Source organism: Galeopterus variegatus, unplaced genomic scaffold (genome assembly GCF_000696425.1).
Source record: "Galeopterus variegatus unplaced genomic scaffold, G_variegatus-3.0.2 Scaffold703, whole genome shotgun sequence".
In the NCBI taxonomy this organism is placed as follows: Eukaryota; Metazoa; Chordata; class Mammalia; order Dermoptera; family Cynocephalidae; genus Galeopterus; species Galeopterus variegatus.
Window position 1 is genome coordinate 478222 of NW_007726814.1, and position 17096 is coordinate 495317.

General features: G+C 36.0%; 1 protein-coding gene across 1 annotated transcript in view; it reads right to left on the reverse strand.

Annotated features, from left to right (window-relative positions):
- RAB2A (RAB2A, member RAS oncogene family) overlaps positions 1-17096 on the reverse strand; it is a 49955-nt gene that overhangs the window by 12272 nt on the left and 20587 nt on the right. Inside the window, exon 5 of the mRNA XM_008571566.1 lies at positions 10655-10766. Within this exon, the coding sequence (XP_008569788.1) occupies positions 10655-10766 (112 nt within the window). The remainder of the gene's footprint in view (positions 1-10654; positions 10767-17096) is intronic.

The window sequence follows — 17096 nt, forward strand, 5'->3', positions numbered from 1 at the left end:
GGGATGTTGGGGATGCAGAGATGTAAAGACAATCTGTGTCTTCAAGGAACTCTGTCCTTACGTGGGCTGACATGAAAAACAAGTGCAACAATACAGTGCTAAGGTAAATTCATACCCAAGATGACAAAGGAATGAGCACAGAGAAAAGAGCCTATCAATTCAGATTCGATGTGTGTATGTGTGTGGTGACTGGTGGTAGAGGGGAGGCAGGGTGGGTGTCATGAAAAGCACTCCAGAAGAGGTATAAGATTTGACCATTTCCCTGAAGGATCTGGTAGAAAGCTCCACGCAGCTGATCATCTCTTAGTTTCATGTGGAGAGCACATAGTGGGGAGTTGGCAATCAAAGGACCTTGTCTGCCAACCTAAAGAGTTTGATGCTGAAGCTGTGGAGAATCACTGCATGGATTTAATAAAATTGGAAAGTAACATTTGACTTTCATTTTTAGAAAGATTTCACAGGCAACAGTGTAGAGGACCGAAAAATGAAGACAGGAAATCCAATTAGGAGGCAATTACGATACAGGACAATTTGAAGAGATATTTAACAGGTAGAAACAATGAGAACAGATGGAAACTGATACATATTATTTGAATAAATCAATGTGAAGAGGTTAAGGGAAAGGGAACATGTTAGGATATAGAATAGAGAAGATTAGACCAGAGTAGAGAAGGGCTATCCATTCAGTCTGTATGTGTTCAATGGGAAGGGTATAAAGACCACTCGTGCAGAGCTGTCTAGACAGCAGCTGTCACTGGAGCTCAACGCACAGCCTGAAAGGGTTCCTGAAGTCATGGACTTAGGTACCATCTCAATTTTGAAAAAAGAGCTGGTAAAGGAGTCTGGGGGAGGCTACAAAAAAAGAGAAGAAAATGGTGTCACACAGTTAAGAAGAGTAGTCAAAAGTGTCAAAATTATCAAATATCCCCAAAAGACTGTTTAAAGTAGAAACAGAAAAGCACTTATTAGGTGTGGCCATTAGGAGGCCCAGGATGACCACGGTGGAAGAAGTCACAATGAACTGAGGTGTGAAAAAGAATGAGGAAATGGAAGCAATCTTAATAGAAGCTGGAGGGGAACACATCCAGAACTGGAGTGGTAGGTTTTTACATTTTAAGATGGTTGAAAATTATATAATTATATGCTGGGAATGAAGAATCAATAAAGAAAAGGATGAAGACAGTGAGAAGGTATGAAGCAACAATGTCTCTGCAGGGAGAGAGGGGACAGCACTCTGTCAGATTCTCCTGTGAGGTGACAGAGCTGCTTGGAATTCCCCCAGCCTCTGCAGTTCCTCAGAGAGTGATCCCAACATCAGCAGCGACATCGGTTGAAGGCTGGTTATAAATGCAGACTCACAGGCCACACTACAGACCAATGAATCAGAATCTGCATTTTAACAAGACTCTCAGGAGATCTGTATGCAAGTTAATGTTTGAAAAGCACTGCTCTAAAGGACAACTGATTTGGAAAACAAAACAAAAAACCACAACCTCATGAGATATTCTAAGCTGAAGAAAAAAGTAATCTCCATGCATTAAAAGTTCTCTACACATGGGAGCCAACAATCAGCTAGGATTTGGACAATTCTCAAGAGTTTATACAAAAAGAGGATGATGGTATTATGTGAGTTGCCCAAACATACCAGACACCACCCTTACTAGACAATTAGGATGTGTCATTAGAATAGCTGCCTTACTCTTTTAACCCCTCACAGGATCAGCTCTCACAGAGGAGGGTCCTCCAAGTTCAGGGAGCAAGCTGAGGATGGATTCCTGTCTGAGCCCACAGCCAGTTTCCACCCACTGTGCTAAACTGCTTCTCCCAGGCAGCTTCCTCCTCAGGGGCAACAGGATGGCATAATTAGGCAAATCCAAGTCTTCAAAAAGCAAAAACATAAGATATGGCATTTAGAACAAATTTCCCCATAATTAATTGCTGTTTTCTCCAAGTTCAAGGGATGACCTGATCAGGGACCTGTAGAGGATTCTTAAAGCACATGTACTTCACAGGGCCTGGTTTTCCAAAGCCTTGCAGTTTCAAATATTGACCTTGCGGAGGACTGGAAATTTTCCTCGGGCTATAGAGTCTCTGGTGTAAGATAAAGATTTGTGGCAAAGCAAGGTTGCTGGCTCAAGCACAGACTAGTTACTGATTGTTATGTAAAGATACTGAGAAATGACTGTAAGAAGGAATGTTTGCTAAGATCAAGCCTTTGTTAATTGCCTTACTGGAATGTCATCTGGCTTGTTTCACTGAAAGTTACCAGCCTATATTGTTAAACTATAACCCCACCTATGTTCTCTTCCTGTAACTTCCTGGTCTGGAAAATAAATGCAGGAAGAGAACCCCAATTCAGGGTTAATTTCCCAAGGAAGGGTTGCCTCTTGCTGGAGGGAGCATTCCTAGGGAAGTTAACCACTTCAAGGCCTCTCACTGCTCAGAAGAGATGGGCTTTGAGTAATCCTTTGCGTCTCTGTCACCCAGGGGAAGACGGGTGACAAATCCGTGGGGGGCAAAGCAACACAAAGCAACAAAATGGTGCCCTGTGTGAGGACGTTCTCCACGGATCGGAGACTGACCTGCCAAGCACTGGAGAGGAATATGACGTCTGATTCATCTTGGCAAGGGTGTCCCTAATGAGGGAGACGCATCCCAGTAAGGGAATCACAGGTGGCTTTCGATTAGTGATTGCATGCCTGTGGCAGGTCGAAGTTAGGTCTTTTCAACCCTAGAGATATTTTTTTGTTCTCTTTACTTTTAAAATCTGGATAATTCGTTAAGGAAAGGGGAGACTGAACATACATTACAACTCCAATGTCTCCTTAAAGCAGCAGGTTGTAAGTAACTGAATGGCAGCTTGTTAAACTGTTAGTGGATATTAAACGACCATGTCTTTGATACCTCAAGGAAGGGAGCCTTAACATAGAAATTTGGGAAAAAATTGGTCACTGGTTAATTATGCAATGGGTCTCGTTAAGGCTTCCCACCTAACAACTAGGAATCTATGTCAAGTCGCTCTGAGGAACCATCCAACACCTTAACAAAAAACTAAGACATTTTTATGTCACCAAAAAAGGATAAAACTTAATCTTTGCCAGTGACTAAGAAAACTTTAAATCGGACAATCTAAAGTAAAAGAAGTTAATATTTCTTTACAGTGTTGGTATTGTTTTGAGCATGTTTTTCTTTCTTAACTGCACAATGCTTCTCTCCTCTCTTAAAAGCAGTGGTTCTTTTCTTAACTACACGTGCTACTCTTTTTCACTGAAGACTCTGGAGTTTTATGAAGAAAAGCAGCCATGGCACCAACCAGACCCCTTTTGGGTCTACTGCTCTTCTCTTAAAAATCTCAAGAGTCAAATGGTTTCATCTCTGATTGGTGGCTCAGCTCTTGAGATCAGTAAGCCGTCTGAGAAACAAAAACTAGACTGAGATCTACCTGTTTAACTAAATGGTCTCAAATTTTCTGACATCTACCTGGTTATCTTACACAGACTTCTAAATTCTCTTCTAATCTCATCTATGTATTTCTTCACAAAACCCTATGATAGAATTCAATGCTATTTTCTTAAAAAGAAAAAAAAAATCTTCTCTGCATCTTCTTGAAAAGGCTTGCATACTTTGCTTTACAATGTAAATTTGTTATCTTGCTTTCTTTAAGGCAAGGTGAAGCCTCACCAATAAGTCTTTTGGAAAAAACACAATCTAAACCTGACTGTCCTTTTTACTAGTGAGCTTTTTATTACATCTTGAACAAAACCTATATGATTCTTGTTTGTTCTCATTGTTCATGCCTCCATATATGCATGTGTAACCTGTATATTATGTCTACATGTTCATGTCTGTTTGTGTAATTGTGTTATGTGCAAGTTACCAAACTGGCTTATAATTAATGCATGCTCATTAAATAAGTATACTTTTCAAGTTCACATGACTTAAATTTTCTAAAGTCTTGATAAATATATTTTCAAAATTTGATTCAAACCTTTTACCTAAATTTGTCTCTAGGTCAATATGTCTCCTTGTTATCTCAGCTTTACCTCCTGGCCATGCTGGGAGAAACAATATCTTTTATGTATATACCGCCCTCTGTCTTAAGCTCCACATGGCTCCAAATGACACGTGGAAAACTTGGGACCTGAAATGGCTAGTGAAAAGAAACGTATGCCAAATATTGCATAGGCTGTAGTTAGCATTTACTGATAAGGGTATATATCTAATATACCAAATTTTTGGCTGGTAAACCATAAATACGTATTTGGTAAATACAGCTAAAATTCAAATTGGGCTTTGTATAATTTGCTCTGATAAATGGACACCTATTTACTAACCTGAATGTATAAAAATGTTCTTATCAGTACACATCATTGCCTGGGTTTACTAATCAAACAGGATTACTAAAGTTCTTTTCACTTAACTGCTCTTGATGCATGATTGTAAAAGGTTTTCTTTGTCCCTTAGATAACTGGTTTAAGAAACTTATTTCATGATAAGTTCTTGTGCTCTCTGCCTTTAAAACCCTTTGTTACTTTGGTTTTATTTTTTGTAGTAATTTGGGATCTTATTCAACTAAATGTTTTAAGCCTTTTGTTATTTAACAAAGCTTTCCAACACGAAATTCTGAAAGTTTAAAATAACACTGAGGAATTCCAAGGGCCCTGGAGTTTCTCAAAGGATATATAAAAAAATGTATCAAATCTAACTGGCTTATTAAATAAATTAGACTATATGGGAAAGTATTGTCAGTTCTGAAGGTGTTATGGATATGTGTTCCATATGCACATGTATATGGTTTCATATACTTTTGAAATTCTATTTGGTGATATTTTGTTGAAGATTTTTGCTTATATATCCATAAGGGCTCTTGGTCTATACTTTTCCTTTTTTTATACTGTCTTTGGTTTTGGGATCAGGGTAACATTAGTTTCATAAAATAAACAAGGAAGTGTTCCATCTCTTCTATTTTCTGGAAAAGATGGTCTAGAATTGGTATTAATTCCTTCTTAAAATGTTTAGTAGAATTCTCCAGTGAAACCAACTAGGTTTAACAATTTTTTGGGGGGGAGTTTTTAGATTATGAATTTAATTTCCTTAGTAGTTTATAGGGCTATTCAAATTAACTATTTCACACTGGGTGAACTGTGGTTTCTGTGTTTTTTAAGAAATTGGCCCATTTCAACTAAGTTGTCATATTTATGTGGGTAGAGCTGCTCCCAGCATTCCCTTACGATCCCTTTGATGTCTGCAGGATGTGTAGAAATTATACTCAAACTAGTAGATGCCCTGGGAAGGCAATCAACATTAGGGCTAATAAAAAGCTTGAATAGTATAAAAGGGCTGGAGGAGGTATTGTAGAACCTTTCTAGCACTTATGAGAGGTAAATTAACACCAATTGCTAAACATAGAAACTGGATAAATTTCAATATTCATTTAGAAATTAATTTTATGATGCTGTCCTAAGTATTAAAATACAGGTTATACTTAAATCATTCAAAGTTTGGCATGTTCACACATGTGCACAAAGTATTTGATAGATATTTACACACTGGGAGACACAATTATGGTCTGACTTTGGAGTTTTGGCAGATCTGGGTTCAAATTCTGGCAAGTTTCCCTACTAGCTTTTTTTGGGTGCGTGTGATCCGAACCCTCGGGCGGGAGCGCCGCTGCGCTTCCCAAGCGGCGCACTATCCAGTGCGCCACCGGGCCGGCCCAGGATGTGTAGTTATATCTTCTGTTTTGTTACTGATATTGGTAACCTGTGTCTTCTGTTTCTTCATCAGTCTTGTTAGAGGTTTGTCCATTTTATTGGTGTTTACAAAAACACAGCTCTTTGTTTCACTGATTTCCAATTTTATTTCTGCTTTTATCTGTATTATTGCCTTCCTTCTATTTGCTTTGGGTTTATTTTATTTTATTTTATTATTATTATTTTTTTAAAGATGACCGGTAAGGGGATCTTAACCCTTGACTTGCTATTGTCAGCACCACACTCTCAATTGAGCTAACCGGCCATCCCTATATAGGGATCTGAACCTGTGGCCTTGGTGTTATCAGCACCACACTCTCCCAAGTGAGCCACAGGCCAGCCCTTGTTTTTCATTTTTGAAGCAGGATAGTTTTGGGACTTTCCTTCTTCTCTATTCTGTGCATTTAATATTATAAATTTATCTCTTGTGGTACCACTTTAGCTGTTTTCCACAAATTGATATACTGTATTTTCCTTTTCATTCAGTTCACTGTGTTTTCTTATTTCCTTTGAGATTTCGTTTTTGGAACAAAGGTTAGAAGTGCATTGTTTGGAGATTTTTCCAGATATCTATTACTAATTTCTAAATTAATTACATTGTGATTGAACAACACACCCTGTATAAATATACTGAGGCTTATTTTATGGCCTAGGATGTGATCTACCTTGATATATGTTCTGTGGCACCTAAGGGATGTTGAAGTCTCCAACGATAATTATGGATTTTTCTATTTCTCCTTTCAGTTCTATCAGTTTTTGCTTCACATATCATATAGCTCTGTTGTCTGGTACATACACATTTAGAACTGTTATGTCTTTCTGGTGAACTGACTCTTGCATAATTATGTAATCTCCCACTCTGTCTTTGATAATTCTTTCTGTTATGTCTACTTTATCTGATATTAATGATATTAATATATCTCCAGCTTTCTTTTGATTAATGTTTGTATGATATATATTTTCTCATTTTATTTTCAACTTGCCTGTATTGTTATATTCGAAGAGTTTCTTGTAGATACCATATAGTTAAGTCATGTTTTTTAATCCTCTCTGCCAATCTCTTTCTATTGTTTGGTATATTCAGATCATTTACATTATATGGAATTATTGACATGTGAAGCCTTAAGTCTGCTATTTTACTTTTTGATTTCTGTTTTTTTGTTTTCTTTTTCCTGCCTCTCTGGGAATTAATTGAAGTTTTTATAATTCCAAATTGATTTATATATTGTTTTTTAGTGTATCTCTTTATATAGCTTTTTGGTAGTACCTCTAGGCACTGCATTGCACATATATACATAAGTTATTACAATCTACTAGTGTTGTCATTTTGCCAACTCAAGTGAAGTGTAGAAACCTTACCTCCCTTGACATCTCTTTATCCCCCATGGTTTATAATTTCCTCTATGTACACTGATAACGACATCAGACAGTGTTAATTTTTTTTGCTTCAACCAACAAACATAATTTACAAGACTCAAAAGAAAAATATCTATCATATTTATCCATACTTTTGTTTATTGTGTTATTCCTTCCCTTACAGTGTTTCAAGATTCATTCTTTTATCATTTCATTTCTATTAGATAACTTCCTTCAGCCATTCTTTTATGGTAGACCTACTACTGACAAATTCTTAGTTTTCCTTCATCTGAGAATGTCTTGATTCCCCCTTCATCCTGAAAGATATTTTTGCTGAGTATAATATTCTGGGGTGACAGTTCTTTTCTTTCAGCACTTGAAAAATATTGTGCTGTTTCCTTCTGACTACCATGGTTTCTGATAAGAAATCTGATGTCACTTGAATTGTTTTTCCCACATAGATAGGGTGTTGTTTCGTGATCCTTTAAAGATTTTTTTCTTTGTCTTTCACTTTTAAAGATTTGACTATACAGAGGTTTGTCTTGGTGTGGATTTTTTTTTTTTTTTTTGGTTTACCCTGTCTGGGGTTGGCTCAGCCTCTTCAATCTGCAGGTTTATATTTTTGGCCATACTTGGAAAGTTTTTAGCCATTATTTCTTTGAGTACTTTTTCAGAGCCATCCTTTCTCTTCTCCTAGGACTCATGACAAATTATATAACAGATTTTGTTACGGTCCCATAGGTCCCTGATACTATTCATTTGTTTTTTTCCAGTCTATTTTTCTCTCTGCAGTTTAGACTGGGCAGTTTCTATTGTTCTATCATCCAGTCCACTATTTCTTTCCTCTCTCTCCTCCATTCTGCTGTTGAGCCTACCCACTGAAATTTTATTTCAATTATTGTATTTTTCAGTTCTAAAATTTCTATTTGGTTCTTGTTTTCATCTTGTATTTCTTTTGCTGAAACTGTCTGTTTGATGAAACTACTGTCATTTGCTTCAAATTGTTGAGGCATTTTTATAATGGCTGCTGTAAAATCTTTGTCTTATGATTCCAGCGCCTCTGTTCTCACACTATTGACATTTGTGATGGTTAATTTTAGGTGTCAACTTAACTGGATTAAGAAAATACCTAGAGAACTGATAAAGCATTACTTCTGGGTGGGTCTGTGAGGGTGTCTCCACAGGAGATTGGCCTGTGAGTCAGGGGATGGAGTGGGGAAGATTTGTACTCAGTGTGGTTGGCACCATCCAATTGGCCGGGGGCCTGGACAGAACAAAAAAGGAGAAAAAAGGATTTCCTTTTCTCTCTCTCCTGGACCTGGGATGTTCTCCTCCTGCCCTTATATATCAGAACTCCAGGCTCTACAACCTAGGGACTCCAGGACTTATGCCAGGGGCTCCTGGGTTTTCAGGCCTTTGACCTCAGATTGAGAATTACACCCATCATCTTTCCTGGTTCTGAGGCTTTCAGACTGGAACTGAGCCATGCTACTGACATCCTAGGGTCTGTGGCCTACAGAAGGCCTGTCATGGGACTTCTCAGCTTCCACAACTGCATGAAACAATTCCTCTAATAAATCCCCTTTCCCATCCATCTATCTATCCATTCATCCATCCATCCATCCTTCCTACCTATCCTTCCCTTTCTTCCTATCGGTTCTCTCTCTCTGAAGAACCCTGACTCATACAGCATCTATTAACTCTTTTTTCCCTCAGTTTGAGATCTACCCGCTTGTTGGTATGATGAGTGATTTTCTGTTGAAACCTGGGCATATTGGGTACTGTGTTATGAGACTCTGAATTTTATTTCAACCTCTGCTTTAATTGGGTTTCTCTACCACTCCAACAGGGAAATGGTGGTAGTACTGGGGGTGCCACTTTGTTACTAACAGGTGAGGGTGAAAGACCCTCACTACAGCCTGGTGATGGTGAAAGTGGTGCCAATTTTTTTCTGTGATGTTTGAATGCAGTAGAATGGTTATTTTCTAAGGGCTTTCTGTCTTGTCAGGCTTCCCCTTTCCTTTGGCTAGAGTAGGCTTTTTTTTTTTTTCCTGTGCCTATTGGCCTTTCTAGTTTGCCAGTTTCTCCAGCACCCAACTTGGGGTATGAGGTAAAAAGAAAACCAAGGAGGGCCGGCCCGGTGGCGCACTGCTACAGTGCGCCGCTTGGGAGCGCAGCGGTGCTCCCGCAGAGGGTTCGGATCCCACATACAGACCGGCCGCTCACTGGCTGAGCGAGGTGCGGGCGCAACACTGAGGGTTGCGATCCCGTTGCTGGTCCTGGTCCGGTACGGGCGCGACACTGAGGGTTGCGATCCGTTGCCGGTCATGAAAAAAGACAAAAAGGAAAAAAAAAAAAAGAAAACCAAGGGAAATCAGCTCAGGTACCAAGGTCTGTAGCTGGTCTGCCTTCTTCTCTCCACCTTTCCAAGTCTTGCTAGTACTTGTTTTATATATAATGTCCAGGGCTTTAGTAGTATTTAGCAGAAGAAATAAGGAAAAGTAAGTTCATTTCAACTTCCCAAAAGGAGAAGTCCCTTGGTTATTACTTTCATGTTCAATCGGTTCTTAAGTCATGGAGATTTGGGTTTAATTCCACCCTTCTTGGATCACAGAACAGTCCTCCACATTTTAAAAATTATTTATCATAAAATATTTTTATCTTTTAGTAAAAGTCTCATGAATAATTTACGTTATGTAATGCATGTCTATGAATCCTATTAAAAAGGTGCTTTGTATAATGCTATATACCAATAATACAGTATGTTCCCCTTTTAAGCACAAGTACATACAAAGAGCTATCAATGTTTGGTGTTTTAAAACATTTACAAATTTCATTTCCCTCCCATGCAACATAAAATAGATTTCAGGGAAAATACATACTTAGATGTTTAAAGCATTCAGTCTTCAAGAGAAGGCTCAAATTGTAATTTAAGAGTCTGATAGATGATAAATGTTACAAGGCATTTCAAAGGGAAGAAATTTTCCTACTATTTGATATTCAAAGACTACTAAAGACTAAAAAGCTTATGGAAGCAATACCAATAAATAAATGTTGCTGTGGACTAGATATCCCTCCAAACTCATTGAGGCTTGATCTCCACTGTGACAATGTTAAGAGGGTGGGCAATCCTATTATGGCAACTGAAAGGTAGGGTCTTAAAGAGATGATTAGATTGTGAGGACCATGCCCTAATGAATGAATTAATAGGTTGATGGTTTAATGGTGGTCATGGGTATGGTTCTGATGGCTTTAAAAGGAGAGCACATGAGGAGCTCTCTTCTCTCTCTCTGCTTCTGCCATTTTGCCATGTGATGCCCTGTGTTGCTGTAGAATTACCACCAAGAAAAGGCCCTCACCAGATGTGTTCCCTGGACTTTGGACTTCCCCGACTCCAAAACTGTATGCAATAAATATTGTTTCTTTATAAATTACCCAGTGTCAGGTATTTCTGTTATAAGCAACAGAAACAGACTAATTCAAATGTTAAGGTACATAAATCATAAGTAAAAAGATGATGAACATTTAAAAGGCCCTTTATTTACCTCTTCTACATTGGAAGCAGTCTTAGCAGAAGTTTCCATGAAGATAAGTCCATGTTCTCGTGCAAAAGCTTCACCTTCTTCTTTTTTTACTTCTCTTCTAGATTCTAAATCGCTAAACATGGGAAAGAAAGGGTCATGTTATTAATCAATATAGTATTAAATTAGACACACCTGTGGAAAGTGCATCATGGGATTCAAAGTCAAATGTCAATGCTGAATTAACTGCATTATTCTGTGTATTGTAAGGATCAGTGTTTAGAACACACTACCTACTTTTAAAGAACTAGCAATCCAGCAGAAGAAAGATTGAGTTAGAGTCCTAGAATGCTGAACTAGCAGCAATCAAAAAGGAACATCTAGTCCAACACCCTGCCTTTGAGTACAGTGGGTTCCCAGAGAAGAAAACTATTTTGCTAAAATAATAATTTGAAAGAGCAAGACTACACTAGTTTCCTCATCTGTTTGCCAGACTGAGTTTCTATAAATGTGATTAAAACATAGGTCACACAATTCTTGCTATAGGAAATTGTTTAGTAAAAACCCAAGGTGCTAAAGAAAAATTAATTAGATCATTAATCCCAGTTGGTTTAATTCACACTTTCTTCTTAAAGCAAAACTGTTGGGGTGGGGGGAGGAAGAGGGAGAGAGAGCAAGAGTGAGAGAGAATGAGGGAGAAAAAGAAGTCTAAGCCAGAAATCTTTTTTTTTTTTTTGGGTGGCTGGCCAGTATGGTGATCCAATAAGCCAGCAATTTTGGATGAAAGCATGGTATTCGTTTTTATCATACTGGAATTCTATTACTGAGGTAGGAGAAAAAGCAGCAGTACCTTTCAAGTGTGTTTTATTGTAAAAGTTAAACTTTACTATCATATTTATTACTTTTAACTTATTTATATTTTTTATTACTATTATACAATATTTATACACACAGAAAAGAATGTAGAAAAACATGATATCCATGTACCTTCATCCAGCCTTGACATTTTATTTTGCCACATTTGTTTCAGATCTCTTTCTCTTAAGAAACAAAATCAATAAATGCAGTTGAATCACCTCCCATGTGCCTGTGTGTGTGTGTGTCCCTGATCCCATTCTCCTCCCTTTTACTCCACGAGTAATCACTGCTAGGAATCTGGTGTTTCATTCTCCCGCATGTTTTTATGTTTATACACCTGTTTGTAACCATAAATAGAGAGGGCTTTTTTTTTTTGCATGTTCTTAAAAATTCAAATGTAGCTACTAATGTAACTACTATTCTACAACTTGTTGATTTTGGTTAACATTATGTTTTTCAGATTTATCCTCACAATACTTGTGGACCTAGTTTCTCAATATTTTACTGCTGTATTATATTTTATGAATGAGTGAAACACAACTTATTTTTAATTCTCATTAGACAAAGTTATTCATAATTTTTCATCATTACAATGTTACAATAAATGATTTATACATTTTTTTCATGTACTTGTGCCAAAGCTTTTCCAGATGAGTATTTTTTAAACTATGTCATGACTTAGTGAATTGTAAAATCACATTAGTAGGTCAAGTCAGAATTGAAAAAAAACAAAAACAGAAAATATGAGAGTGCATCACCCACTGTTTCATGGAATTTTTGTTATATATGTAGACGTATACACAATTTCTGTTCTAGGTTATGATGTAAGATGTATTTCTTACTATAGGTCAAGTTAAAAAATTCAAAAGCCACAGTACTGGAATATAGTACAAAGCTGCTTTCCAAAATTATGCATTTTTGATATTTTCCAAATGTCTGCATTTTTGCAGGCAGGCATAAAATCATACTGTGGTCTTTGACTTTTTACTCCTTATAAATCCCATTTAAATTGCTTCTATTACTTACATATCTTTCTTTACTAAACCACTCTTTTAATTTATGCCCCCTTTTTGTTTAGGGTTTGTACTACAATTCTTTTACTATTAATAACTTTCATCTTTTTAAACTCTGCTTCCTATTTCTTATATAACCAACTTAAAATGCCATAGTAAAAAAGATTTGTGTCATCTGTCACTCTGACTAGGTGGTCCTTCTCAAATCCCTTCACTGGCTCCCTACTGCTTAATACATCTAATTGAAAAATTGCTTATTCCCTGTTTTAGTGTCTACCCAATTCACCTCATCCAATAATAACCATCTCATTTATTTCTCTCTGTTCTTTACCATTTATTCTGTTCTTTTCCATTCATTATATTCCTAATTATAAAGGGCCACCCAACCACAATCATAAGAAGCACCTCTTATGTGTATATGTATACTATACAGTTGGCCCTCTGCATCTGTGATTTCAACCACCCAAAGATTGAAAAATTCAGGAAAAAACCCCAACAATAAAAAAATACAAATTTAAAAATATAACAACTATTTACATAGCATTTACATTGGATTAGATATATGTAATCTAGGGATGATTTAAAGATACTATGCCATTCTATATCAGGGATTTGAGCATCCTGAGATTTTGGAATTCTCAGGGGGTATGAGAACTAATCCCCCGTGATACCAACGGACAACTGTACTTTGTTTTTCCTTTTCACATTTGAACTATAAGCTCCTCACGGTCAGCAACCAAATTTAAGCCACCAGTAAGTTGCCACCCGTCATGCTTCAGACAGATGGAAAAACAGGTAAGATAAAAGTATAAAAATTTTCTTTATTTTCCAAATATTTTCCTCTTATTACTTCATACACTGAATGGCAGAATGAATACCCCCACAGTAGAAAGACTAAAGCTTCCTTCCAACAGCTTTAAAAAGGTTTAGTGAGATGATTTAAATGAGGAATGAATACCCAAGAAAGGCCCTGTAGTGAATGCCATGATAATTGATACTTCTAGTTACAAAGAAGTAATCAATAGTTGGTTTTTTATAATCCAAATGTCACATAAATAAATATTTTCTCTTAATAGTAAAGGTCAATTTCTATTAAAGTAACATTATTTAAAATAAAAAATATACAGTATAATGTTATTTTGTTATACTATAGCTATTTTTACAGCTTGACATAAAAGAAACCAATTAAATATAAAAGTTGATGAATTTTGACATGTGTATGCCTGTAAAGCATACATATCAGTCCCCCAGAAGTTTCTTTATATCCCACTGTAATTCATCCCTTCTTCCCCCATACTCTAACAATGTACTTTCTGCCATTATAGATTAGTCTCCATTTTCTAGAAGTTTATATAAATGTAATCATACAGTATTTCTTTTTTTGTCTGGATTTTTTCACTCAGCATAATTATGTTGAGATTTATCCACTTTGTTGCATATATCAATGGTTCATTCCTGTTTATTGCTGAGTTGTATTCCATTGTAAGGCTATACCATAATTTACGTAACTTTTTGTGTAGAAAGAAATTTGTGTTTATATAAAAACATATTTATGTTGGACTAAAATGGCTAGGTAGTATGGTAGATAAAAGAAACTAACAAATTGTTTTCCAAAGTGTTTGTATTGTTTTACATTCCCACCAGCAATATATCTTCTTAAGTAAAGTACTAGTTCAAATCTTTTGATCATTTTTTAAAACAAGCTGTCTTCTTTTTCATGAACCGTAAGAATTCTTCTAGGTACAAATTCCTTTATTAGATATATGTTTTGCAAATATTTTCTTCCAGTTTGTTGCCTGCCTTTTTATTTCTATAACTATCTTTTTTAAAATGTTTTTTTTTTTTTTTTAAAGATGACCGGTAAGGGGATCTTAACCCTTGACTTGGTGTTGTCAGCACCACGCTCAGCCAGTGAGCGAACCGGCCATCCCTATGTGGGATCCGAACCCGGGGCCTTGGTGTTATTAGCACCGCACTCTACTGAGTGAGCCACGGGCCAGCCCTAAAATGTTTTTTTAATTGACAAATAAAATTGTATGTATTTATTGTGTATAACATGATGTTCTGAAGTATATATACATTGTAGAATAGTTAAATCTAGCTAATTAACACAGCGTTATCTTACATAGTTATCATTTTTGTGGTGAGAGCACTTATCCACTCTCAGCATTTTTCAAGAATACAATATATTGTCATTAACAAAATTTTTTAATTCTGTTGAAGCACAATTTATTAATTTTTATTTTTTTTTCCTTTTTTTTTTTTTGTCTTTTTCTGTGTCCGGCAACGGATCGCAACCCTCAGTGTTGCCCCCGCACCGGACCGGGACCGGCAACGGGATCGCGACCCTCGGTGTTGCTCCCACGCCTCGCTCAGCCAGTGAGCAGGAACCGGTCTGTATGTGGGATCCGAACCCTCGGCGGGAGCGCCACCACGCTCCCAAGCGGTGCACTATAGCAGTGCGCCACCGGGCCGGCCCACAATTTATTAATTTTTTTCCTTTTTCCCCCTTTTCACGCTTTTATCTTTCACATTTAAGAAATGTTTGCCAAAACCAGGGTCACTAAGATTTTATGTTTTCCTTTAGATATTTTTTATAGTTTTAGCTCTTACAATTAGGTCTGTAACCCACTTGCAATTAATTTTTGTATACACTATAAGCATAGAGGTTCATTTTTCTGTGCATGGCTATTAAATTGTTCCAGCAACATTTGATGAAAAGATTACCCTTTCCTCCACTGAATTAGCACCTTCGTAAAGAGATTAATTGACCATATACATGGATCTACTTCAGGACTTCTTGTTGTATTCCACTGATCTATGATTGTCTATGCCAATACAAGACTAAATTGATTATAGTACTTCATAATACATCTTGTAGTTGGTATTAGTGAAATCAGTAAATCTTCCAATTTTGTTCCTCTTTGTCAAAGTTGTTTTGGCTATTCTATGGTCTTTTCATTTTCATATACATTTTATTTTATTATCATTATTTTTTTTGGTGGCTGGCAGGTACAGGAATCTGGACTGTTGACCTTGGTTTTTTTCAAGGTTTTTAACATTCATACAAACTCTAAAATCAGCTTGTCAATATCTACCCCTTTGTCCCCACCCCACAAAGTGCAGAATTTTGACTGGGATTACAGTGAATCTTTAGATAAATTAGGGAAGAACTGACATCTTAAAATATATTTAGTTTTCCAATGTGTGAACATGGTACACCTTTCCATTTACTTTGTTCACAATATTCTCTTAATATCCTTTTAATATCTAAAGGATTGTTGATGATGCCACCCTTTCACTTCTGATACAGATAATGTGTCTTCTTTCCTGATCAGTATTTATTTTATCTTCTCAAGAACTAGCTTTTGGTTTCATTGGTTTTCTCTTTATTATCTCTTTTTGTGCTTAACTTGGATTTAATTTGTTCTTATCTTTTTAGTTTCTTAAGGTAAAAGCTTAGGTTGTCGATTTGAAAACACTTTTTCCTAATATAAGTGTTTGGTGTTATAATCTCCTTCTAAGCACTGCATTAAAGTACATCGCACACATCTTCAAAGATTGCAGAGATAGAGATTTACTTTTGGAAAAAAGATAATAATGCAAATAATTCCTGTCCATAGAAATGCAGACTATTCCTTGTGGAATACAGTTATCATCTTGTGAATATTGTTCAGTTTTGCATGCATTTGTAAATTTATTTCAGTATTTCTTATTCGACTATAAATGTGTGTACTTTGAGTTCTCTTTTGAACTGATTATATCTTTCTTCATTAATTAATGAGATAAAAGCCTTGACATCTGTTTATTATCATATGAGAGTCATGATTTTACCTTTCTAAAAACATTATTTTTTAACTATCTACTTTATTAACCTAAAGAATGAACAAATTCATTGTCTAGCATTTAAAAAATACTAAATTTGTTACCACTGTAATTTTCTACTAGAATTAGTGAAAACTTTCCCACACTCTTGGAAGTTTATGAAAACTTTGGTCAGACAACTGTTTTCCCATCATTTTAAACTTTGAGCACAAGGATGTTCACTGCAGGTAATACTCTGTAAGTAAAATAAGCCTGAAAAGTTAAAATGAGAATGACACTAACATAAAGCTAAAGAGGTAAACATAAAAGTACTAATGTGATATCTACTAAAGAACATTAACAGTGTTTCAGAAGTATACCTGATTAATCTATGTATTATATTAATTCATATAATGCATATCAATTCATAAAAAAGAAAATTTTTTTTCTGATTTCTGTACAGATACTTATTTCTACTGCCAAGTATTTAAAACAATTTGGATAATACTTAACAGTCACTCACTCCCCAAATAAATTGGCAGGTTTTATTTTAAACTGGTAATCAGATAAAACTTCAGATTATTTTTTAGAATATAGATTTGAACAAAACTATTTTAATAACAATAATTTCTAACAAAGCTTATTATCTGTATTTTAAAAACCAAAATAAATACCTTAGAATTTTGAAAATTTTGTAATTTAAGAAGCCAGTAAGTTACATTTGGACAAATGTACAAGAAAAGTAGTCATATAACAGAATCCAGTCTTTGTCATTAAAGCAATATAAGCCT